The 25,541-nt window shown below is 34.8% G+C and overlaps 1 protein-coding gene across 8 annotated transcripts in view; it reads left to right on the plus strand.

Moving 5' to 3' along the window:
* GKAP1 (G kinase anchoring protein 1) overlaps window positions 1–25,541 on the plus strand; it is a 99,061-nt gene that overhangs the window by 9,656 nt on the left and 63,864 nt on the right. For all 8 annotated transcript variants that reach the window (XR_009186761.2, XR_009186760.2, XR_009186759.2 and 5 more), the window contains 5 exons: window positions 1,452–1,708; window positions 4,891–5,034; window positions 11,946–12,023; window positions 15,866–15,989; window positions 20,771–20,793. Coding sequence is in view for 4 of the 8 variants with exons in the window: in XM_071216662.1 (XP_071072763.1) it covers window positions 1,493–1,708; window positions 4,891–5,034; window positions 11,946–12,023; window positions 15,866–15,989; window positions 20,771–20,793 (585 nt within the window). In the remaining 4 variants the exon portion in view is untranslated. The remainder of the gene's footprint in view (window positions 1–1,451; window positions 1,709–4,890; window positions 5,035–11,945; window positions 12,024–15,865; window positions 15,990–20,770; window positions 20,794–25,541) is intronic.

Genomic DNA, 25,541 nt, shown 5'->3' on the forward strand with positions numbered 1-25,541 from the left:
GTGTCCCCCGCGTAAGGGAGCCCCACGCTCAAGGAGAGCTGCCCAGTGCGAAGGAAAAGTGCAGCCTGCCCAGGAATGGCGCCGCACACCCCACACGGAGAGCTGACAACAAAGAGAAACACAGATTCCCGGTGCCACTGATAAGGATAGAAGCGGTCACAGAAGAACACACAGCGAATGGACACAGAGCAGATGACTGGCGGGGGGAGAGAAGTCTGTAAGATAGTCATGATAAGGTTAGGTTATACTGCAGTAACAATCTGAAACTCTCATCAGCTTAAAGCAGCAAAGTCTATTTTTATGTCTAAGTATATACCTTCTTGGTAAGGGGTTTTTTAAAATTATAGTTTCAGATTCTTTTAGACCTTGCTGATGGAGACTCTTTCAATATATGCTTCAACAACCACAGAAAAGAGAACATGGTAAACCATTTGCTGTCTATTCTTTTAAAAGCTTCATTTCACTGGCCAAATTAAGTCATATGGTCATGTCTGCATTCAGCAGCGGAACGATAGTTAATTCTCCTTCAGAGAGGAACAGTGAGCATTTGTGAACAGTATTATGCTTACCACATACAAGTTATAGTCCTGACAGTTAAAAATGTTTAAATATAGTGATGGTTATTGAATAACGGTGTAGGATTATTGTACATAACAATCTCAAAGCAACTAAAACTCTAGGATTTTAATATGACGTGCTGAAGTAGAATTAATGTTTCATAAAATATTTTTGAGTCTGGAATTTCTTTTTCATTTTGTAATATTTTCTCTCATACCTTATGAAGCTTTAGTTTTTGTGCTTACTGGAAACATTTAAACCTAAAATTATGTCATAATTTATCAGTGTGATCTCATCTTTATTCATAGTGGTATTTTCTCTTGATTTGCATATTTCTAGTCACAGGAGCAATGGATTTTAACATGGTATTAAAATAAAAAAATATGACTTAATGATTGTTAGGTGACATCTTCAAATATCAGTTCACATTTTTATTTTTCCTCATTGTTTGGGAGAAATTAAAAAGTTTCCAAATATTTTGCTGAATTCTTAGGTTAAGATGGAAGATTGATTACATCCTTGTCAGTTTTGTTCCCTCCCCACCCACACTTAAACTATAGTGTGTATCTTTCAAAATGGACCCCAGTGATTCTTACTTCCTGGTATTTATACTTTTGCTTAGTCCCTTGCTCCTCTGAATAGGGTGGGCCTGTGTAATTATATGAGTAGTAGTTGTACAATAGTTTTTACCAGTGAAATCACTGTATTTTTCTATTTTGTGTCATACAATTTTATGTTTTTTACTTAAATTAAAAAGTATGTTAGTGCTAATAGGATTGTGGGTCTGAATCCAAAAATTACCAAATCCAGTATCAGGAGAAATGTATTATATAATCTAAAACAAATTTATTGAGTATATTTATTCATTTGCTCTCTCTTCCCCCTCTCTGCAGGGATTATTCTTGACAGAATTATTTTAAAATAAAACTCTACAATGGCCTCAGCAGTAATTAGTTCTGTTCCCACTACTGCTTCTCGCTTTGCCTTGTTACAAGTGGATAGTGGCAGTGGCTCTGATTCTGAGCCTGGAAAAGGCAAAGGTCGGAATGCTGGAAAGTCTCAAACTTTGGGAAGCAAATCAACTACAAATGAGAAAAAAAGAGAGAAAAGAAGAAAAAAGAAGGAACAGCAACAGAGTGAAGCAAATGAGGTAATACTTGTAATTATTTAACTTCTGCTTTCCCAGTAGACAAGTATCACTAGGATAAGTGCTATCTTGTTCATGCATGCATCCATAGTATCTGGTCCATAGGTATTTGATAAATATTAGAATGAATGGATGTAAATTTACGTCTTTAAAAGCTAAATGTAATGACCATTTTTTCATTAAATTTTTAAAAATTGGAGTATATCATTCATACTTTCATAAACAATAAGTGTATAGTAAAAAGTTGTGAACTTACAAAACAAACATGTATAACATCATGCAGGGCTCTCGTATACCACCCTGTGACCAACTCCTTGCATTGTTGTGAAATATTTATTACAAATTATGAAGCAGCAGCATCAAAATATTACTAACTGTAGTCCATCTCTTATATTTGGTGTATTTTCCCCTAACCCATCCTATTATTAACACTCTGTATTAGTATTATATACTAGTTATAGTTCATGAGAGAACATTCTCATATATTTTTTTTAAGATTTATTTATTTATTTATTTCTCCTCCCCCGCCCCGGTTGTCTGTTCTCTGTGTTTATTTGCTGTGTCTTCTTTGTCGGCTTCTGTTGTTGACAGTGGCACGGGAATCTGTGTTTCTTTTTGTTGCATCATCTTGTGTCAGCTCTCCATGTGTGCGGCACCATTCCTGGGCAGGCTGCACTTTCTTTCGCTCTGGGCAGCTCTCCTTGTGGGGCGCGCTCCTTGCGGGGCACACTCCTTGTGCGTGGGGCTCCCCTACACGGGGGACACCCCCGTGTGGCATGGCACTCCTTGCACGCATCAGCACTGCACATGGGCCAGCTCCACATGGGTCAAGGAGGCCTGGGGTTTGAACTGCGGACCTCCCATGTGGTAGATGGACGCCCTAACCACTGGGTCAAGTCTGCCGGCAACATTCTCATATTTATTCTGTTAATAGTCTTATCTTCCACCACAGGATTCAGTTGTTAATGAACATTTTAAAAATGCCTGTATTTTTTTTCTGATTAGACAGTTTATGTTCTTATTCCAAAATGTTTATGAAAAACAAGGAAGTGTTAAAAGGAAGCAAAGTCCATATGTAGATATACTGAGAGATATAATCAATTAATTTGATACGTGTTTTCTGTACATCTGTATAAATTTAAAAAGTGGGATTATATAGTAATCCTTTTTATAACTTTTCATTTAACTGTGAGGAGCTTTCCGCACTAATAAAGATCTACGTTGTTTTGTTTTTATTTTTATTTTTATTTTTTAAAGATTTATTTTTTTATTTATTTAATTCCCCTCCCCTCCCCCGGTTGTCTGTTTTCTGTGTCTTTTTGCTGCGTCTTGTTTCTTTGTCCGCTTCTGTTGTCGTCAGCAGCACGGTAAGTGTGGGCGGCGCCATTCCTCGGCAGGCTGCTCCCTCCTTCGCGCTGGGCGGCTCTCCTTATGGGTGCACTCCTTGCGCGTGGGGCTCCCCTATGCGGGGGACACCCCTGTGTGGCACGGCACTCCTTGTGCGCATCAGCACTGCGCATGGGCCAGCTCCACACGGGTCAAGGAGGCCCGGGGCTTGAACCGTGGGCCTCCCATGTGGTAGACGGACGCCCTAACCACTGGGCCAAAGTCCGTTTCCCAGATCTACGTTGTTTTAAATGAGTGCACAGTATTTAATTATATGAATTTATTGTACTTTATTTAATGGAGCCCCTGTGATAAACACTTAGGTTGTTTCCCAGTTTACTATTATAGACAATAATCTGACTAGCCTTGACTAGCCTTTTTTGTGCATTTGATGCTCATCTATTTTTTAAAAGGGATAAGTACATGGCATACTCTTCTTGCTACACATTCTTAGCATGAGTTACATGACCAGCATTTAATCTGTACATTTGTCTTTAAAACAAATGCAAAAAGCAACTAACATATAGAGTTTTTCTCTCCTTTTTTAAGGAGCTTTTTTATTTGTTAATAAAAGGAGCAATTGGGTATATAAGGACCATACCCATCTCAATATCAATGAACAAGAGAAGTAGTAAAAGTGTTATTTTATGCCTTACATTCATTTTATAATGTCCCAAGACTTAGAAAAAGCCTTTTCAATTTAAATTTGTTTTTATTACATTTCCATCACCATTGCTTTCTTTTTTTTTGGTTTTTATTTTTAAAAGATACATAGATCACACAGAATATCACATTAAAAAACTATAGGAGGTTCCCATATGCTCTACTCCCCACACCCCACCATTGCTTTCTAAATAGCTCTTTAAAATACTTGCCACACAAAGAGTAACGTTAAGGAAACGACCTTTTCCCCACCACATCGCCTTTCAGAAGTTGAGTCTTTCAGAACTTTTGATTGCTCACCATTTTCTTTTTGGAAGTAAAAAGATGCAGAGGGAACAGAAAATAAGGGAATAACTGGAATTTACGTAAGAGACTAAGGAAATGGGTAACAGAATGAGCACGAAGGGTCCTCCCATTCCACTTCCACAGCCGAAGTTCTATCAGTCGTGCTTCTGTAAAATAAAGCATCAATCAGACTGCCAGTGCTTCATTTGCAGCTGCATTCTCTGTGTGTCCTGTCCACAGTAGAAACCAGCCACTTAAAGTGGTGTTTGTATTTTTATCACTTTCTTTTCCAGAACACTGTATTGATTATCAACTAAAATTCTTGATCCACAGTTGAAAGTGCCTTAGTATTTTTCTCTCTTTTTTCAACCAGTTTGTTTTAGATTATTCTTGTGGAGAGAGGTTTGGCCAGGACAGTTCCAGTTCATTTGTGGACTGTATGTTTCAGAACTAGCAGAGCAGTTACCAGAGTTGCTTAGGCTATCTTCTCTCACTATTTAATCTTTTAAATTTGTAAGCTATTAAACTTTACTTTTTGAGCCATATTGTTTTATATTTTAAAAGCACACTTGTTTTCCTGTTTTCTATTCTTAAAACCTTTTTCTTTATTAGTTAAGAGCATTCATTAAAATGGTGGTATAATAGAGTACAACCCTTTCTCACTTTATTCATCATTTATCTGTAAATCCACCAATATCTCAAATGCTGGCAAAATTAATATTCTACAATAATTTAAAAAATACAGATTTTTTCAACTGTTTGAGTTAGCATAATGAGTATTTGGAGTGATATATAGAAGTTTATCATTAATTTCTAAAGGTAAACTTAATATATTTTTGTTTGTTTTATAGCTCAGGAATCTTGCATTTAAGAAAATTCCCCAGAAATCTTCCCATGCCATTTGTAATGCTCAACATGAGCTTTCATTGTCAAACCCAGTACAGAAGGATTCATGTGAAGAAAATTGGCAAGAGTGGAGACAAAGAGATGAGCAGGTAGAGTTAAGTAAATCAAATAATTGTGCTGTGCTTTTCAGTGGATTCAGGCATCTTTAGATGACAGTGCATACAAATCTTTGCCACTACCTTTGGTTTAATTCATGTGTACTGCTTTTATTAAGAGGTTCTGGTTTTTATCTCCTAGAAGAACATATAGTTACATTTATTGTTTTTGTTAGTTTTGGCAATTCAAAGCAGTTATTTTGTGGGTTTTTAGGTCACCTTTTTTACAAAAGAGTAGCAGAGTGGGAGGGTAGTGAACCAAGATTAAATTATTTCAAGTAATAAAAAATATCACATTTGTGGGACCAGCGGTCTCTTGCTAAAAATGCCCAGTAGCAATTTTGCTTAAAAAAGAAAGAATTTGAAAGGAAACATTTTCAACCTTGATATAGAAAGTTTATGGCATTTGCTTATTACAATTTTTTTTTTTGAGGTCCCAGGCCAAAGGCTTGAACCCAGGACCTTGTATGTGGGAAGCCGGCACTGAGCTACACTGGCTCCCTGAGTTGGTTTTGTTTTTTTGTTTTGTTTTGTTTTGATTTTATTTGCTTGTTTTTAGGAGGTACCAGTGATTGAACCTAGGACCTTGTACATGGGAAATAGGTATTCAACCACTTGAGCTACATCTGCTCCCCTGCTTGTTTCTTTAACCAATTTAAATGATATTTTGTTCTTCTTTGCCACTATGAAGTAATAACATTAGTAACAACCAAATAATTTATAATTTATTAAAACCAATTTTTTGTGGTGTCCAGGAAAATAACATACTGGGCCCAGAATGTACTTTAGAAGTGCTTTATGTATGAAAATAGAATAATTATTTATTTGCTTATTTATCACTGGTCATTTGATGTATCTGGAATGGGTTATTTGATGTATCTTGTTTCCGTAGGTGCTTGGGCACCTAGGTTGACTGGCTGTCATGCTTGGTTTACCAGTTTTCAGATAGATTATAATAAACTATGTACTTAACATAAACTATTTTATTTTTAATTTTAATTTGTAAGTGCTCTACAACCACCAAGCCAAAAAAAGGTAAAACTTTTAATTATAATTTTAAGATTTTGTAGTGCCCCAGGCTCATCATTATGAGCATCAATTACTATAATAGAACCATACAGAAATGCTATTCAAAAGACCTTTCAAGGCAGGAATAAATAGTCATTGAGGTCAGCACTGCATTTCTTTTGATGTTATTTCAATAACACTGAATCTAGTGACAATTTTAAACTATGTTTAATATCTCCATTTAAGGAGATAAACTAAGATATATTTCCATACGAAATGCTTAAAATTGTTTTTAAAAGGAATAAAAGGGCATTTCCAGCCACTAGTATATTGGATGAATCATCTTGTACTATTTCTAGGAGTTTTATTTTATTCTCTGCAGCTCTTCCCCCACCTCCAAGTCAGCATTCATTATAAGAAATTCTTCTCGTTTGGAATGATTTTGTTTTTTTATAAGCATAAATTTTGTAATAATCTAATTGTTTAGACAGTAACAGAATTTACCAGATCTTTGCCACTGATAACTTCTTTGGCCCAAAGGAGCTGATAAATTAAGGAAAACTACTAAAATTTTTACCAAAATAAATTTTATGCAATATGAGAATTTGAGCACAGATTGATTGCCTTGCCTCCTGCCCCTACTGTTAGCTATCAAAATGACTGGGTAATTGTGAAAAGGAAATATTCAACTTAGTCCTCGCCCTCTATAAGGATGCCATCTTAATGCCCAGGAACTTTGAGGGATTTCTGCTGGTTATGCTACTGATGGATCACCTTGGAAGACCTGGTGCCTTATTTCACATTCTTAGGAAAATAATCCAGGTTAGGGTAAGTAGAGCAAATCCTGGGATAATTGACACAGAGGGGTGAGGAAGAGATAAGAGCAAACCTTGTAACAGACGGACAGTATACCACCATTTTAGTGGGTGGAATAATAGATTTCAAAAGTAGCTACATTTGGAGTTACCAGGAGGTGACTATCGTAGACAGAAAGCCCAAAGTATGGTGGGTGTTCTCCCTAACACAATAAAGAAACAGCACTATGAAAAAGTCTAGGTAGAACTGAGACAAAAAGCTGGGTATAGAAATTTCACATATTATATGACTGCTTATTTCAGACACCAGAGAAATTAAGATAAGACAAAGTTTCCTACTCCTGAATCACTAAATTGATCATGTAAATTTATATCAGCTAAGCTTCAGCATAAAATCTGAGACTGGCATTAAATACATCCAGATGGACAGTAAAGAAGCATCTATTCTGCATACTTAGGAGCAAACAGTGGACCTTATTTGATCTCATCTCAGGTGAAGAAAACTTTCTGCCACATTAAAAAAAAGAATATTGTACTTAGTGTCTAGATTGAAGACATACTTTGAAAAAGGTTTGCTGTAGGGAACAGAAATTAATTTTAGACAGCCTCTACTTTGTGTTTTAATAAAAATAAAGGGGCTCTGGGCCTTTTTGTAAAAGTAAAGGAGATAGTAATGTTCTATATCAAGATAAGATAATAGACTGAGATGAAATTGAATAATTATTTATTTGCTTATATATCACTGGTCATTTGATGTATCTGGAATGGTGTAAATTTATATTGGCTAAGCTTCTACATCTAGCCAAGATGTCATTTGTGTGATTTTGAAAGAGACACACTTTCAGACATGTGAGGGCTCAGAAAACATACCAACCATATCCTTTCTGCAATTTTTTTCTGAGATGTAATCCTGACACTTAAAAGATAAATCTAAAGAGCCCAACGAATGGAAAGTATTAGTGAGTATTGAAAACAGTTCAATACAGAATGAGCTCTAAACGTTGGTTGTAATCCAGTTGAAGAATGGAGTCTGAAATGAAATCCCTGTTGAATACTAAAGTTAGAAAAAAGGGACTAGTGAAGAGCCATAGGTATTTTTAAGTTTTTCATGCTGATAACAAAATGTATGGTTCCAAGTGTGATTTTTATAATTTAAAGATAATTACTTAAACATGACTTTTCATTCTATGAATTTTAAATCATTTGAAGAAAAAAGTATAAAAACACAGTCCAGGTAGCAAAAAAGAGAAAGCAAAGGAAATTGCAAGTATGCCTTTGAAATAATATATAAAAGAGGATAATAGACTAACAGTTCTTTTTATCAATAAATACGAATAATTGGCTCTACCCATTAAAAAACAAAGACCAATTGGAGAAAACTATCTGAACCACAATTTGTTCTTAATTCTATCTTTTCCTTAACTTTAAAAATTGTGATATATATGTACCTTAGGAAGATAGTTTTTGGCTATTTAAATTACTGTATACTTTGCTGAGATATGCTAGCTAAATTGCTAGAAATCATAGAGATGAAATTTACTGCATTATTAGTGTCTTAAATGTTTTATTTTTCATTTCAAAAACTTGTATCTATTCCAGCATTCTTCAGTGTGGAAAAACAGTCTTATACTCCCTATCCAGTTCTTTTCATAAATGTATACATCAAAAGATGTATGAGTTTGCCTTTAAAGGAGTGAATTTTATGATATGTGAATTTTATCTTAGTAAAGCTGTTAAAAATGTCTAGACCGTGTGATGTGATTGTGTTCTTTTCACTGTTCTTTTAAAATATTAAACAAAGATCAAGAGACATATTGTTCACACCACCATTAATAATCTGTTGGTGTGAATAAATCTAACTATAGATTTTGTTTTGGTATTATCTCTTTTATTCAGGATGCATTGATATTACTGATTTTAGTGTCCTTTTTAAAATGTTTATCATGGCTAAAAAAATAACTGAGTAAAAAAATCTCTTATGGGTTTTCAGTGATAACACAAATTTTGTTGTGTCTTTCTCCCTCTTACTGTATTGATTCAAATTCCATACATCACTGATTCTGTCTACCTCTAAATTGAGGTATCTGCTAACATGTGCATGATAATAATTCCTCCTTCACACGACAGTCACTCTCCAGTCCATTTCATAAAGAAGTTTGACCAATAGCTTAGTCTGCTGCTTTTGTGAGTGTGAATATTAGTTATTAACTTCATGACTGGTATAATAAGTTCCTTGGCAGTATGAATTGTAGCTGTTTTCTCTGTAAGGAGTGACAATTCAAATAAATCCTTTGTAGTTTGGCTCTCTTCTTTCTTTAGCAACAAAATTCATCACTTTTATGCTGGAAAGCATTGCTAGGTGCTTTTCTAGAGAGACTCATAAAGGAAACTGCTTTGTTTGGAAGTGATAACAAAAACTGATATCCTCAATATGTGCAAGGTACAATTTTAGGCACTTTTTTTACACTTTCTCCCATTTAACCATCAGAGAAGACCGTCAAGATGGTGGTATGTAGAAGAGAAATAGAACTTTGTCAGTATCCATAAAGTTCCCCTCCTGTCCCTTCCTAATCACTATCCTCTACTTTCTTCCCAAGGATAATCACTATCCTGTCTTCTAATGCTATAGTTTAGATTTGCCTAAAATAGATAATAATCCATAACCTTCTGTGTTTGTGAGGTTTATCCACATTTCACTTAATTATATTTGTTTTTTTATGTTGCTGTTTAATACAAGCAGTATCATTATGAAAATTCTTGTGCAGGTTCCTAGGTGAATGTGTGCACCAATGCAAATAAATCACTTTCCTCAGAGCCAAAACAAAACAAAAACAAAATTGTGATGTCTTCAGGCCACCAATATGAGCAGGTTTCATAGCAGGAATTGATGATTCAATCAAAATTTCAAATATCCATTCTCTTTGTTTTGTATTTATAGTTTTCCTTTTCAGGTGTTTATTAATACCACTTTTTTGTCCTATTTATATTTTATATTCTGTTCATTTTTAAGGTTATGATGTTTTTATAGGTTGCATTATTTATAGTTCTATTTTCATTATTGCTTTTGAAACCTTCAGTGAATTATTGTTAAATCATTTTATAGCTCAGAGGTACAATAGAATACAACAAAAATACAGACTTAACTATAAACAACACTTAAAAATATGAAAATAGGGGAGCAGATGTGATTCAAGCAGTTGAAAGCCTGCTTCCCACATGGGATCCTGGATTTGGTTCCTGGTGTCTCCTAAAAAATAAACAAAAACAAACAGCCAGCAAAGAAATGAAAAAACCAACTTAGGGGAGCTGATGTGGCTCAGTGGTTGAGTACATTAGCTGAGATGAACTGAATATGATAATTAGTGTGAGCTCATAGATGTAGAACATTGGCAACCTTTAAAATCATAATGTTCAATACAATTATCTAAGGTTCTCTGGAAAAATAATTCAGCTCTCCAAATTAAGGAAAGATGTGTGGTCCACACATAGAAAAGCTCTGAGTTCAGAGGATCACAAGCCACTCCTGCTGTTGTGGCTAGTCACTTGAAGTTCTTCTTGTTTTATGGTAACTTTGTTTCCATGATACCTGTCGGAAATGAAGATTAAATGTTTTCATTTTTTTGGCTTGGATTTAAAATGGGTAAAATTGTTATAATATCTAGAATTACTTTATTTTAAAATCTAGTTCCAGAATGTTTCCTGCGCTTCAGGTTTTTCAGTGGTCCTACATATTCTTTATCTTATCATAAATCTGTGAGCTCTAGGTTTCCTTAAATAGAAAAAAAATGTTTTGGTACTAGTTTAGATTTTTATTGTAAAGTAACAGAAACTAGTTCTGATTAACTTAGGCAAAAATTAATTTGTTGGAAGGATACTGGTTAACAGCTTTGAATTAAGAACTAAATAATTGGGCCTTGAGAAAGATGGAAACTAAGGAATTCTGGGCACTCAGAGGCAGGAACTAGTAGACATCACTTTCAGAAGGCTATGAGCAGATGATATAATCATGCTTGTTTTATCTTGGCTTTCAAAATTTAATTCCTGCAGGAGCAATAAAACAGTTGGATCACTTGCCCCTATCCTCTTGATAGTGATGGTGGTTTGGATATATGTGTGGTGGGTAGTGTACAGGGCTATGTAATTGGCTGTCCTGCCAGCCATCATAGTACATTGAAATGAAGAAGTTGTTCAAAGGAATGTAAGAAGGGATTCTAGACAGACAAAAACAAGAGATGTCTACTAAATTTATATTTTGTTATCCAGTACACATAAGTAGACACATACATATATGTATACATTTTCCCAGAATGTTTATTCCTGCCATGTTGCAGCTAATCCTATATTCAACTGTAGTATCCCCAGTGGTAGACACCCCAAAGTCCCATGCAATTTCTGCAGCACTTTTATTTGGCAATTAGGAAAAGTAATTATTGGAGAGCAATTAATTAGATTACAGAGTGGTGGCAACTAGGTTGTAAGAAGTTAAGATGAGAGTGGTAAGAAAGAACAAATAGATATAGGTCACGAGGAATCCTGTTTTAATAGTATTAGATGATTTAAAGATAGGGCAATCATATAGATTATCATTTTGAGAGTTAAAGGATGCACTGTAAACAAGTATGCTATAATATCAGGTATAAGTCATGACATATGGTCACTCTATTTAGATAAAGATTCTGTACTTGTAGATTTTTCTATATTAAGGAAATGGTATGTTGTGTTTAATAATGCTTACTGAGTTATTTTCAGTGTTCTTATATTTTCTGAATAATAATCACTGTTAAAACTTTTAGTGTCCTAAATTAGTTACCATCTTTAACATCTGTTAGTGTTTTGTTTGTAAGATTTTTTTTATTAAATAAAAAAGTAAGGTTATATTATGTATAACAGATAATTAACAATGGAAGGAGCAAAAGAAATCTCAGTATTGGAAGTTTTTGCTTTGGTGTCGTCTATAAAATACAGGGTTCCCTAGTTTGGCATGGATAATAACTTTGGAGAACCCAGATTATTTTTTAACATGTGTTTTCCTGTATATTCCTATATATGCTTTATCTGTTTATCATGAAACTTTTTTTCTAGCTGACATCCGAAATGTTTGAAGCAGATCTTGAGAAGGCATTATTGTTAAGTAAATTAGAATATGAAGAGCACAAAAAGGTATTTACATGTTTATTGATTTGGGCATTTTAGAAGTTTAATTGTTCAAAGGTTAGGACTGGCCATCCTCAATTTTAGATAAAAGGTCTACTTCAAAGTTTGTCCTGAAAAATTCATCCTTGTTTCAAAATATTATTGAAAAGTTTTCATAATAGGATTCCTTCTCAAGTTTTTGTTTGTTTTATTTTTTTGTTTTTTAAGAAAAGATAGATATTGTATAGCAAAAGCAATAGCCAGGGCAATCATATTTACACTAGTTCTCTGAGCCCCAAATTCCCACAGGGTGACATGGAGATCCAAATGACCCCAGCGTTCACAATAGGCTGTGCTATACTTCTTCAAGTTTTGAGAGAACAACAACTTGTGGACTAAGCTTTGTCTGGTAATTTGGAATGTTTAATTAAAAAATGTTAATACCTCCATCCAAGATGAAAGGGAAAAATAAAATGAAATACACAGCAGATGATTTATTTTAGCTAATTTTAAATGAACATAGGAAATAAGTAGATTTAAAAATTTAAGTATAGATGCTGCAGTACAAAGGCATCCATTAAGAGCCCCTCTATTGGAGATACACTACAACTAACTAAAGTTAATAAGGGTATTTTCTGATGTTTTGGCCTTGTGAACTCAGCATATGTCACTGAGCTTTCATCTTGTACTGTGACCTGAAGTGCATTCCACAACTTGTTACTGTAGTAGCATATCAGTAATATTGGTTTCCAGTTTCAGTATTTAAATTGTTTGACCATTTATTATCTTCATGTCATTTAAAATTTTAGTGCTTTATACTTATTGGGATTTTTTTTTTGGTCCATAAAATTTTTTCAACTTGCAGTTACTTGATGACTTTTGACCATGCCATTGTATGGAATGTTTAATTTAAAGGTTTCTTTTTTTTAAAGATTTATTTATTTATTTAATTTCCCCCCCTCCCCTGGTTGTCTGTTCTTGGTGTCTATTTGCTGCGTCTTGTTTCTTTGTCCGCTTCTGTTGTCGTCAGCGGCACGGGAAGTGTGGGCAGCGCCATTCCTGGGCAGGCTGCTCTTTCTTTTCACGCTGGGCGGCTTTCCTCACGGGCGCACTCCTTGTGCGTGGGGCTCCCCCACACGGGGGACACCCTTGCGTGGCACGGCACTCCTTGCGCGCATCAGCGCTGCGCATGGCCAGCTCCACACGGGTCAAGGAGGCCCGGGGTTTGAACCGCGGACCTCCCATGTGGTAGACGGACGCCCTAACCACTGGGCCAAAGTCCGTTTCCCTAAAGGTTTCTTTACCCAAGATGAAAGGAAGAGAGGAAAAAACTCACTCCTGTTATCCTGAAAAATCAAGAATGGCCATAACCCTTATTGTTACTTATCCACTTAGACACAAAGCAGGCAATTACAACAGTGCTAACTTTACTATGATTTAATCTTTTAAATGGATGTTCAGGTTACTCCAGAAAGCTCCCATCTTGCTCATTCAGGAGACAATTTATCAAATAGAGTATTGGCATGCAATAATGATTGGTTATGTATATGTCAAGATATTGAAGCTAAAAGGATTATATCTGTCAAGAAGATGGTATTGAAAAAGTATCACATTTCAACCAGTTTTCTTGGCACAGCCATAGGACTAGTATCCAGAAGCATTTTTTTTTTTAGGCAATAATGACTAATAATGGGGATGGATTTTAGGATAGGATTCTTAAAAAGAAGTTTTAATAGATAATTTGTGTATTTTTTTATTTTTTTTAAATTTTTATTGAAGTATATTTTTCATACATGAACACACATAAACAATAAGTGTATAGTAAAGATTGTGAACTTACAAAATAAATGTATGTAACATCACACAGGGGTCTCATATATTCACCCCTCCACCAACTCTTTGTGAAACATTCGTTACAAACTATGCAAGAGCATCGTCAAAATATTACTACCAACAATAGTCCTTATCTTACATTGGGTGTATTTTCCCCCCAAACCCATACTATTTTAAAAATATATATATTTTTTGTTACAGATTTTGTGAACTTGCAAAACAACCATACAGATGTGTAGATTTCTCATACAACCTCCACACCCTGGTGAAACATTTGTTACAGATTATGAGACAATATTATCAGACTATTAACCACTAATTATGGTCCATAGCATATATTTGGCACATTTTTCCATATACCTCCATTATCAACACAGTACAGCTTGGCATTGATGCAAGAATATTATAGTATTGCTCTTAACCACAGTCTATAGGTCACACCAATTATAGTTTTCCCATGTTTCCCTATATTCCCATCACCCTGCAATAGTGATGTACATCTATTCTAGCTCACAGAAGGACTCTTTTGCATTGTACCCTTAACGAAATTCTCAACCACCTCTGGGTTCACTGTGTTATTCAGTCCCTAGATTATTCTTTAGCTTTCTTTCTATTGACATTTACTTTCCCAGACTACCTTTTTCAGTCACAATCCCATTTATAAACCAGTTGCTACTCACTATAATATGTTACTATCAACTCTGTCCATCTCCATATTTTAGTCAAGTTAATTAAAACTTCTACATACATTAAGCATCCATAGTTCTTCTTAACCATCCTCTTATCTCCTTATAACCTGTACTCTATTAATAGATGATTTGAAAGTTCATCAGGTAGATAGGAGGAAAGTAGACATTCCCGGATAAGAAATAGGAAGTAAACAAGACATGTACATGTGAAAGAGTATAGCACTTTTGAAAAACTGTAATTTAGGACCTACAGTTGCAAGAGATAGGACCAGAAGGATAGGAAATAAAGAACCTCTTTGTACCAAGCTAAGGAGAATGGATTTTCTTCATCTGTTGGCAGAGAACTATTGAATTATTTTTGACTTGTAGACTGATTTTGGACTTTAATTTTAGAAACTCAGGCTGTAGCATTGAAGATGGATTGAAGGGCTAAAATTAGAGGCTGTCGCAGTGTCCAAGCAAAAGAAGACAGGGAAATGGAAGAGGGTATAAAGAAAAGAGAATTGAATTAGGAGATCTTAAAGAGATAAATGCAGCAGGACCTAGTGATAATTTCCGTACACAATGTGTAGGAAGAATAGACAGGGATTACTAAAATGTCTAGCTTGGGCACTTGTGTAAATAATGGTGGCATTAAACAAATTAATTAGTAGAGGATCCAGGCAGGTTGGGTGGGATAGAAAGATAACATTTACTTTGGAGATGCTTATTGAACATTCCAGTTGAATTATCTGTATATACAGAAATCATCACTATATAAGTAGAACCTTAAACTTTGGATGTGAAGAATAATGGGTACAAAGCATAAGAAAAATAGGTTAAGAATGGAATAATGGTGAGCAGAAGCTAAATTTTTAAGATTATTGGGAAAAGAAAAACATGTGAAGGAGTCTTAGGAGTAGTCAGATATACTGACAAAACCAAGAGATACTTGAAAATGATATCTTTTGGATTTGAAAGGAGGAGGTTGACCTTAATTTTAGTGTCACAGAACAGCAGAAGCCAGATTTTGGTGGGGTGAGAAATGGATTGAGAGAAGAAATTGACTGTAGATTATTGTTTTACATTTGGTCCTGAAAGGAAGAAGAAAAAGAAGGTGGCAACTAGGAGGGGTTATAGGCCAAGGTATAATTTTTTTGTTTTTATTTTAATGTATAAGATGCATGAGATTGTGTATATATATATAAACAGGCATCTATTTATATAATTTGGCTAGCCTAAGTTTTGATTTTTAAATTATTTGCCTTTTATCTTTAAAAACTAAAACTTTGAGAATTACATATTACATATGGGTGAATTGATTTTGCTAGTGTAAAGCAAGCTAATTTTTTTGGTAATACTTTTTAGGAGTATGAAAATGCTGAAAATGCTTCAACTCAGTCAAAGGGTGTGAATAAAAAAGATAAAAGAAAGAATCACCAGGGGAAAGACAGACCTCTCACAGTATCGCTAAAAGATTTTCAAACTGAAGGTAATATATATATGTAATCTATTACACTAGAAGAACTATACCTTCTAAGTCTTTATGTTTGCTCTACAATTTCATTATTTAAGTTGTATATACCTTTTGAATTTTTTAAAAAGTAAAAATTATTTTATTAATGAATTAGTTAGAATGTAAAATATGTAAACTTGTTTGGAAATGAACTAATAAAACCATTTGGGCACTTAAGTAATTTAAAATTAGTTATTAAAACCCCATAAAACTTTAGTAAGAATTTGTCTTTTTGTATTTCTGGGTACATCCCTTTTTCAGAACCCATTGAAAGTAAAAATTGACATTTGTAGTTTTTAAGGCATCTTGAAATATATTATTGTCCTTAGTTAGAAAGTGATTTTGCTTTCTTTCCCCAGGAAAATTATCTTCCAGTTTCATACATTGTTTGTTGGTCAATCCCTTCAAGTTATCTTGAATTACATCTTAGAAAATTAAAATACAAATTTCAGATTGAAACTTATTACCAGTACACTGTTTATAAGATAATTCATGTTTTTTATTAAACAGAAGACAGAGGGAATTTATACCATCTACAAAACTTTTGAAGAGAGATCACAAAGTGTGTTACTTTTAATGAGGAAAGTGGTAAAACAACAACAACAACAACAAAAACAAAACAACCCTAAACCAGCTTGGTCCAATAGGAACTTCTATCCAAATGTGGCAGTTTTAAATACAGGTTAATTTACTTTGGCAGTCAGTGAGATCCTCCTGAGACATGCATAAGCGTAACCTCTGGAATAACCTCCTGACTTATTTCGAAGTCTCTTAGCCATATAAACTCATTTGTCTTTACCCTTTCCGTCAAGGTCTTCCTCCAGTTGCACTGCTAGTTGGTGCTTGGTAATAATCCCTCAGTGCCAGGGAGGCTTATCCCCATGAGTCATGTCCCACGCTGAGGGGGACATGGATTTATATGCTGAGTTTGGCTTAGAGAAAAGGCCACATTTGAGCAACAAGGAGGCTTTCAGGAGGTAACTCTTAGGCACCCTATACTAGACTAAGTTTCAGTTTCAAAAGTAAAGGTTCATAAGTACAGTCATCAATATCGAGGGCCCGTTAGTGGTCCATCCTCCTTCACTAGTCACTGCTCCTATATTTGGGGCATTCTTGCTGTCCCATTAGAGAATGAGGCAGAGTTGCCCAGCATAGGAATTCAATATTCTTTCCGTTATTATGTGAATCTCCACCCACCATGACCGTGCCCCGTGAACACTTGAACATTCATTTGCTTTATGGGTATGCCCCAGGTGAACTGCCTCCCGTGCATCCCCCGTCACTGACACCCTGTACCAGTGATCCTCCCCTGCCACAGTTATAACCCTTCTGTGGTCCAAAACTTCTTCAAAAATGAAGCCAACAAAATAACCAAATACAGTTAATAAGAAAATGAAATAATTATAATTTTAAAAATTAATTTCAATTTAAAATATTTAAATTATTTTAAAAATTTTATTTAATTTAAAAATAAAATTTGAAATAAATAATAAAAATAAAAAATTTTTGACATGTCTTTCATCATTGTAAGATCTGTTGTGTTATATGTATAATGACATTTTCTTCCATTATTTCTCCAGTGTCTTATTTTTTCCATTTTGTCTTAAAAGAAGCTTTAGGTTACCGAAGTCACATACAGAATATAGGGGATTCCCATATACCCAACATCCCCCACTTCCTCTTTCCCCTTTTCCCTATTAATAACGTTTTACATGTGGATGATACATTTGTTACAATTGATGTACAGATATTGAAATATTGCTACTAACCATGGTCAATGATTTACATTATGGCTTACATTTTGGACCATACACTTTTTATAAATTTTGATGAAATTTAACATAGCCTGTATTCACCAATGCAGGATCATGTAGAACAATTCCATCATCCTAAAAATGCCCCATGTTCCATCTATTCTATTCCTCCCTCCCCCTCCCCTCAGGACCCACAGCAACCCCAAGATTCACTCCTTGAAGAACAGATTCATAGTCACTTGCTTCATAGCGGAGCTTCGGAAGGCTCTGGAAACATCCAGACACTATAGGCAGGGCAGACAGCTCAGGAGTCTGGCACCCTGCTAGTGGGCCCTACTTTGGAATTTATGCTCCCCAATGTGACAGAGTTGGACTCAGTTGTGGTTTCCTTACACATGGCTTTTCTGCCCCTTCTATTTGAACCTATAGTTAGTACTAGAGTTGATAGGTATATGTCCAAGAGACTTAAATCTTTGGGCTCTCCATGTGCCAGTTAGACCCTGACTCTCAGCAGAGTTGCAGCACCTACTCTCCAGTTCATTGGACTCACCCAGGACAACTAACAAGGAGATGATGATAGACATCAACCATCCCAAGGAACAGAGAGAGTCTGTAACTGCAAGAAAGATAATCCCATCCTCCATCTGTCCCATGGGATCTAAGGCTCCTCTCAATTAGAGACTGAGTGGGCATCACCATCCCAGAATACTCAGGATTGGGAAATGAATAATGGACTAGAATAGACTTACTGTTGTTCTGCTGTAGATTTTTATTGTGTTTCTAGCAATGGAAGAACTTTTATCGTTGATGTGGAGGCAGTGGCCACCAGAGGTTCTGAGGGGAGGGAGAGGAAAAATAGGTGTAATATAGGGGCATTTTCAGGACTTGGGAATTGTCCTGAATGACGTTGCAATGATAGATGAAGGCCATTATGTATCTTGTGTTAACTTACAAAACTGTGCAGGAGAGTGTAAACTACAATGTAAACTGTAATCCACGCTTAGTGGCAATGCTTCAAACTGTGTTCATCAATTGTAACGTGTACCACACTAATGAAGGATGTTGTTAATGTGGGAAAATGTGCAAGGGGTAGGGAGCCGTGCATATGGGAATTCCCTGTATTTTTCATGTAATATTTATGTAATCTATCTTTAAAAAAAATTTTAAGTATATTAAAAAAATACAGATTAATTAAAATTAACTATGAGGAGCAGATGTGGCTCAAGCAGTTGAGTGCCTGCCTCCAACATGGGAGGTCCCAGTTTTGGTTCCTGATGCCTTCTAGAGATAACAAAAAACAAGCAAGCAAACAAAGGAACTGACTCAGGGGAACCGATGTGGCTCAGTGCTTGGGCACCAACCTCCCACATACAAGGTCCCAGGTTCAATCCCCAGTCTCAGTACCTCAAAAAAAAAAAACTAAAATTAAAAATTCATTTCCTCAGTTGTGGTAGCCAAATTTCAAGTACTCAGTAGTCGCATGTGATTAGTAGCTTCCATATTGGGTAGCACAGATATTAACATTTCTATCATCACACAATATTTTATTGGACAGCGCTGCACCTATATCAGTCAGAATAGTTGCTGACCAAACAAACAGCTGTTTGTTCATTGACAGACCAGTTTATCTGATTAATATGAATATAGCCTTTAAAACACTGGGTGTTTGTTCTTGAGGATTAATATTTCCAGAGCAAAAATCTCAAGGAAAAAAAATTTAAGTACTGTTTTTGGAAACAGGTCTTTCTGTGAAATTATTAATAAACTTAGAGGTTATATTTTTATTTGAGGATCAAGAAAGCTACTCCTTTCAATGAAAGATAAGTGCATATATAAGAAAAAGGGATGATTTAATTTTTAAAAATGAAAATTTCTCATGATCTGCATTTCTTATTTGCTTTGCTTGTTAAAATTTCAAAATTTGATAAAGATTTTAGATAAGATAAATATTTCTTTAAAGAATAGGCAGAAACAAACATGAAAAGAATGCTTTCGTAAATTCCTAAACTTATTTTCCATGTTTGATTTATTAAGTACCATGCAAATTTATTAGATGCATTGAGAAAGACATCAGTGTGCTACCCTGAAAGGGAAACTACACAAGTATTATAAGTAAAAATAATCATGAGTCTTCCTTGGGTCTTGGCATCTCATTGCATGCTAAAAAGAACATGCTAGAAAAATGATTATGTAACTTACAAGGGTTTCGTAGTTTGATTTGAAACTTGTGCTTTTGGCATTTACTGTGTTACAGACTATTCTGATCAAAAAATGCTTTAGAGAACTGGACTGGCTTTTCTATTCTTCATCTTAAGAAAGCTACTATTTTTTTATTATTTTTAGTCCTTGAAAATGGGAAGGTTTCTGCTGTACACAAACGTTATATATTGGATAACCTGATTACCTTCAATTTAAATAAAAACAAGACTTGCTCGCTCTTTATACTTCAGTTTCAATGTTGGATATGTGTAGATTCTCTTCTGACTTTCCTATTATCATTCTCCTCTCAGTAATCACTTTCCAGAAATGCTGTATTATTACTAAGTCAATGATTTGTTTCAGTTAGATATATTTGGAGAGGGGGGTTCTTTTTTTTGTATTCATTCAATAACTTCAATTTTTAGAATTTTTCATTGTATTATCAAATCACTATATATATATTTTTAAAATAAAAACACTAGCTGATAGTTTTAAGGGACACCAATGACTGTTTTATCTTTGATTTCATCCCATAAAGGCAATGATTTAAAAAATTTTTGTGGATTTCAGTACCCTATGATTTTATTTTGGTACGTATTTTCCCCCTTCAGTCTCCCCTTTTTTTCCCCCAAATTTATATGAAACCAAAAAACTAAATTATATGTAAAACTCATGGATGGCTTCCATAACTCTTATCATTTCAAAATTCTTTTCAGTGACTTTGTTTAACAAAGTTTTTACGTGTTAAAAACTTCCTATGTTAATTTCCATCAATGAAGTCTCACCTTTTTTTTTTATTTACAGATAACGTTAGTAAAAAGACTGAGGTAAGTCTTGCTATAACCATCTTTATTCTAGAAATTATTTGGTTATTATTTTAAGAAAATACTTCACTGTTTAGTCTGTAAGTCTTTTTTGAGACATCACCATATAAAGGGCAAACCACAGGTTGTCTTGAATGTACCCAATCATTTATGGAGATTTAAGGATATAAAATATATTAGATTCGATTATTCACATAGGTATAATATCATATGGATTTAGCATCCTAATTTGTGTGTGTGAACCAAAAGGCCTACCACATATATGTTAAACTTCAAATTTCAGACAAAAGTGGTACTACACTCCAAGTCCATATTTTAATCTTTATTAAAAACTTATCCTGAGACCATGTCTTGAACCATATTTTGGAATTACGGAGATTGTAAGACAAACTGTGATTCTACATTTATACCTATGGGTAAGACTAACCTGACTATAACATCTCTTAGCATTCACTATTAGAGGATAGAGCAAAGCCTACAACCTTCCTAGTGTTGTTAGCCACTTTTTAAAAGGATTTTTTGAAATGAAATTCACATAATATAAAATTAGCCGTTTTAAAGCGAGCAGTTCAGTGACACTAAGTCACAGTGTTGTGCAACCATCATCTCTAACCAGTTATAAAACATTTCCATCACTCAAATAAAACCCTTTACCTATTAAGGTGTTTCTCTCCATTCCTCTCCCTGTTGTCCCTAGCCTAGCAGTCACCAATCTATGTCCTGTCTTTATGGATTTATCTATTCTGGATATTTCATATAAATGGAGTCATAAAATATATTGCCTTTCATGTTTGGCTCCTTCCAATTGTCATAACATTTTGGAGGTTCATCCGTATTATAGCATGTATCACTTCTTCATTCCTTTTTATGATTGAATAATATTCCTCTCTTTACCTCTCTGTCTCCCTCCCTCTCCCTCCCTCCCTCCATCTCTCTCTTTCTGTGTGTGTGTGTGTGTGTGTGTGTGTGTGTAGCACAGTCTGTTCATCTAGTGATGAGCATTTTGACTGATTCCACCCTTTGGCTAATGAGAACAGTGCTACTATGAATATGTGTTTACATGTACTTGTTTGTGTACCTGTTTTCAGTTCTTTGGGACATATACCAAGAAATGGAAATGTAGTGCATAGGGTAATTCTATGTTTAACTTTTTGAGGACCACCAAACTTTTCCACAGTGGTTGAACTATTTTACATTCCCTCTACTTTTTATTTTATTTTATGAATTACAGTTCAGCCTCTGCAAACCTTTTAGAATTGTGAGATGATGCGACTATAAAATATCAAATATCCTCTAGTATTTAGGAAGATACTAGTAAAATGGTAGTGTTCCTTTCAATTTTTAGGTAATTATTTGTAAGTTTCATTATCCTTCTATTTTTTTTTTTTACTGTGATTATGGTATTTCCAGAACCTTAAATACCTTCTTTAGTAGAAAAAATTTTAAGCCATTTAACAATTCAGAAAGACTTATTATAAACAATAGAGTCCTTGGGTATCCATTTGCTCACGTGTGACCACTGAAGAATTACAGATTTATCCAAGTACTGAGCATGGCTGCAGACTGAGCAGAACAGATTGTTCACTGTCACCTGCTGCTAGAGAGCAACTGGGAAGTCCAGTTTCTTTGACTGAACCCTGACTTCTGTCATGCTTTTGGATGTTTATTCTGCATGCAGTATGAATGTGCGTTTTAATGATTTGGAGAGAACAACCCATGTCTCTCTTGATTGCTGGATCCTGTCTTAGGCATCTGACCACCAGTCTCTACTTCCACCACCCCAGGTTACTATGGGCTATCTGGGCCCGTATGTAGTTTTTCACTAATTTCACTTGATTAATTTTTTAATGGTCAGATGTTCCTTGATTTCATTCTAGATTATATATATGGCTTCTCTTTTTTTTTTTTTTAAAGATTTATTTATTTCTCTCTCCCCACCCCACCCTGTTGTCTGTTCTCTGTGTCCATTTGCCATGTGTTCTGTGTCCACCTGCATTCTTGTCAGGCAGCACCAGGAATCTGTGTCTCTTTTTGTTGCATCATCTTGCTGTGTCAGCTCTCTGTGTGTACGAAGAAGTTGTACATTTATAGAAAGATCATGCAGGAAAGATAGAGTTCTCATATACTCTGCCATCTTTTTAACATTTTGCATTTGTGTGATACCTTTGTTCCAGTCGAAGAGAGAAATAATTACAATTGTAGTATTAACTATTAACTATAATCCACAGTTTAGAGTTCACTGTTGTGTTTTAAAGTCCTATGATTGTTTTCTACTTTTAAAAAAAATTTTTTTGTACTAGCAACTTACGTACCACCTAAAATTTCCCCCTTTTAACCAGAATCTATAGTTTAGTGATGTTAATTACATTCACAATGTTGTGTTACCATCATTATCATCCAGGACCAAAACTTTTCCACCCACACAGAAAAACAAACTGCAGCAATTAAGAACTTCCTATTCCGTACCTCCACTCTAGCCCCTTGTAACCTGTATTTTAGTTTCTGACTCTCTAAATTTGCTTATTCTAATTATTTCCTATCTATGAAATCATACAATATGTATCCTTTTCTTTCTGACTCATTTCATGCAATATGGTGCCTTCACAGTTCATTCATAATGTCACATCAGAACTTTATTCCTTTGCACAGTTGACTAATATTCCATTGAATATGTACACCCTATTTTGTTTATCCATTCATCTGTTGATGAATACCTGGGTTGCTTCCACTTTTTGGCAATTGTAAATAATGCTTTTGTGAATATCGGTGTACAAATATCTGAGATCTGAGCCCCTGCTTTCAGTTCTTTTGGGTATATACCTAGAAGTATGATTGCTGGGTCATATGGTAATTCCATACTTAAGTTTCTGAGGAGCCACCAAAGTGTCTTCCACAGTGGCTATACCATTTTACATTCCCTTCAGTGATGAACAAGTGTTCTTATTTCTCCACATCCTCTCCAACACTTTTTTTTTAATAGTGGCCATTCTAGTGGGTGTGCAATGGTATCTCTCTGTGGTTTTAATTTGCATTTCCCTTACGACTAATGATGAGCATGTTTTCATGCACTTTTTGGTTATTTGTATAGCTTCTTTGGAGAAATGTCTAATCACGAGTCTTTTCCTCATTTTTTAATTGGGTTGTCTGTCTTATTGTCGAGTTGTAGGATTTCTTTATATGTTCTGAATATTAAACACTTACTGGCATGTCAGAGAGACACAAAAGTCAAGCTGAAAGCTCTCAATGGCCAGAGCTGAAACAATGAGCAACCAAGTAAATAACCTAGTATTTGTATCCAAAGTATAAACTAAATATCCATGAGGTGATACTAATATAAATAAATTATATATAGACACACATGCACTAATATAAGTAAATAGGGGAGAAGAAAGAAATTTCCCATACAGAAGAATTTATGTAATTTACATAGATATTCCTCTTCTAGGAGGTAGAGCTAAACTCTGACCCTTGAGTGTAGACTGAACTTAGGAACTTGCCTCCAGAGTATAGAGTACAAGAAAAGGGAAGGGAAAGTAATGTTATAATGGAGAAACCTGGCAAATACATCCTTGGCCAGCTGATGAACCTAAATATCATCAGTGATAAATCATGTAGAAAGCATGTTCTCGTTTTTTCTTTTTCTTTTATTTTTTTTTAAATAAGCTTTAGATTACATAAATGTTACATTGAAAATATAGGGGATTCCTGTATTAACCACCCCCTCCCACACTTTTCCCCATTAACTTCTTTCATTAGGGCAGTACACTTGTTAGAACTGATGAACACATATTGAAGCATTGCTACTAACCATGGGTTATAGTTTACATTATGATTTATGCTTCACATTGCACAATTTTGTATGTTTTGACAAAATGTATAATGGCCTGTATCCGTCATTGCAATGCCATACAGAACAATTCCCATGTACAAAAAAATTCCCCCTGTTACACCTCTTCTTCCTTCTCCCTTTCCTCAGAACTTCTGGTGGCTACTGCCTTTATATCAATGTTACAAGTTCTTTCATTGCTAGAATAATAGGAAGTATACTTTTGTCTCTACATTACATTCCCCTCTAGCATTTAACTTTTGATATGATGTAATGAAGATGGTACTATACCTCTGTGATCTTCCTCCCCAAAACCCATAACTTCAGTCTAACTGAGGATATCATTAGACAAACCCAAATTGAGGGATATTCTATAAAATACCTGACCAGTACTTCCTCAAAATTGTCAAGGTCATCAAAACAAAGTCTGAGAAACTGTCATGGACCAGAGGAGTCTAAAGGGATATGATGACTAAACGTGATGTGGTATCCTGGGTAGGCTCTTGGAGCAGAAAATGGACATTAGGGAAAAAACTAGTGAAATCTGATTAAAAGTGTGGAGTCTAGTTAATAGAAGTGCACCACCCTTGGTTCCTTAGTTGTGGCACATGTATTATAGCAATGTAGATATTAAGATGTTAACAACAGGAGATTGTCTAATCTGTCTTTGTAACTTTTCTGTAAATCTAAAACTATTCTAAAATTTAAAAATTTATTTAAAAAATTTATCAGTGGGTTCAGGTTTTGTCAGCCATTAAAAAGTTTCCTAGAAACCTTTTACCCAGTGCTTTTAGCAGCTATTAATGATTATTTCCTCAGTCCATTATTTCATTAGAAAAATTATTTCGTTAAATTTTATTAAATTTATATTTTCACTTAGGGAATACATGGGTATAGTTTTAAATGGGTAGAGGAGAATATATAC

The sequence above is a fragment of the Dasypus novemcinctus genome, chromosome 8 (genome assembly GCF_030445035.2).
Source record: "Dasypus novemcinctus isolate mDasNov1 chromosome 8, mDasNov1.1.hap2, whole genome shotgun sequence".
Lineage (NCBI taxonomy): Eukaryota > Metazoa > Chordata > Mammalia > Cingulata > Dasypodidae > Dasypus > Dasypus novemcinctus.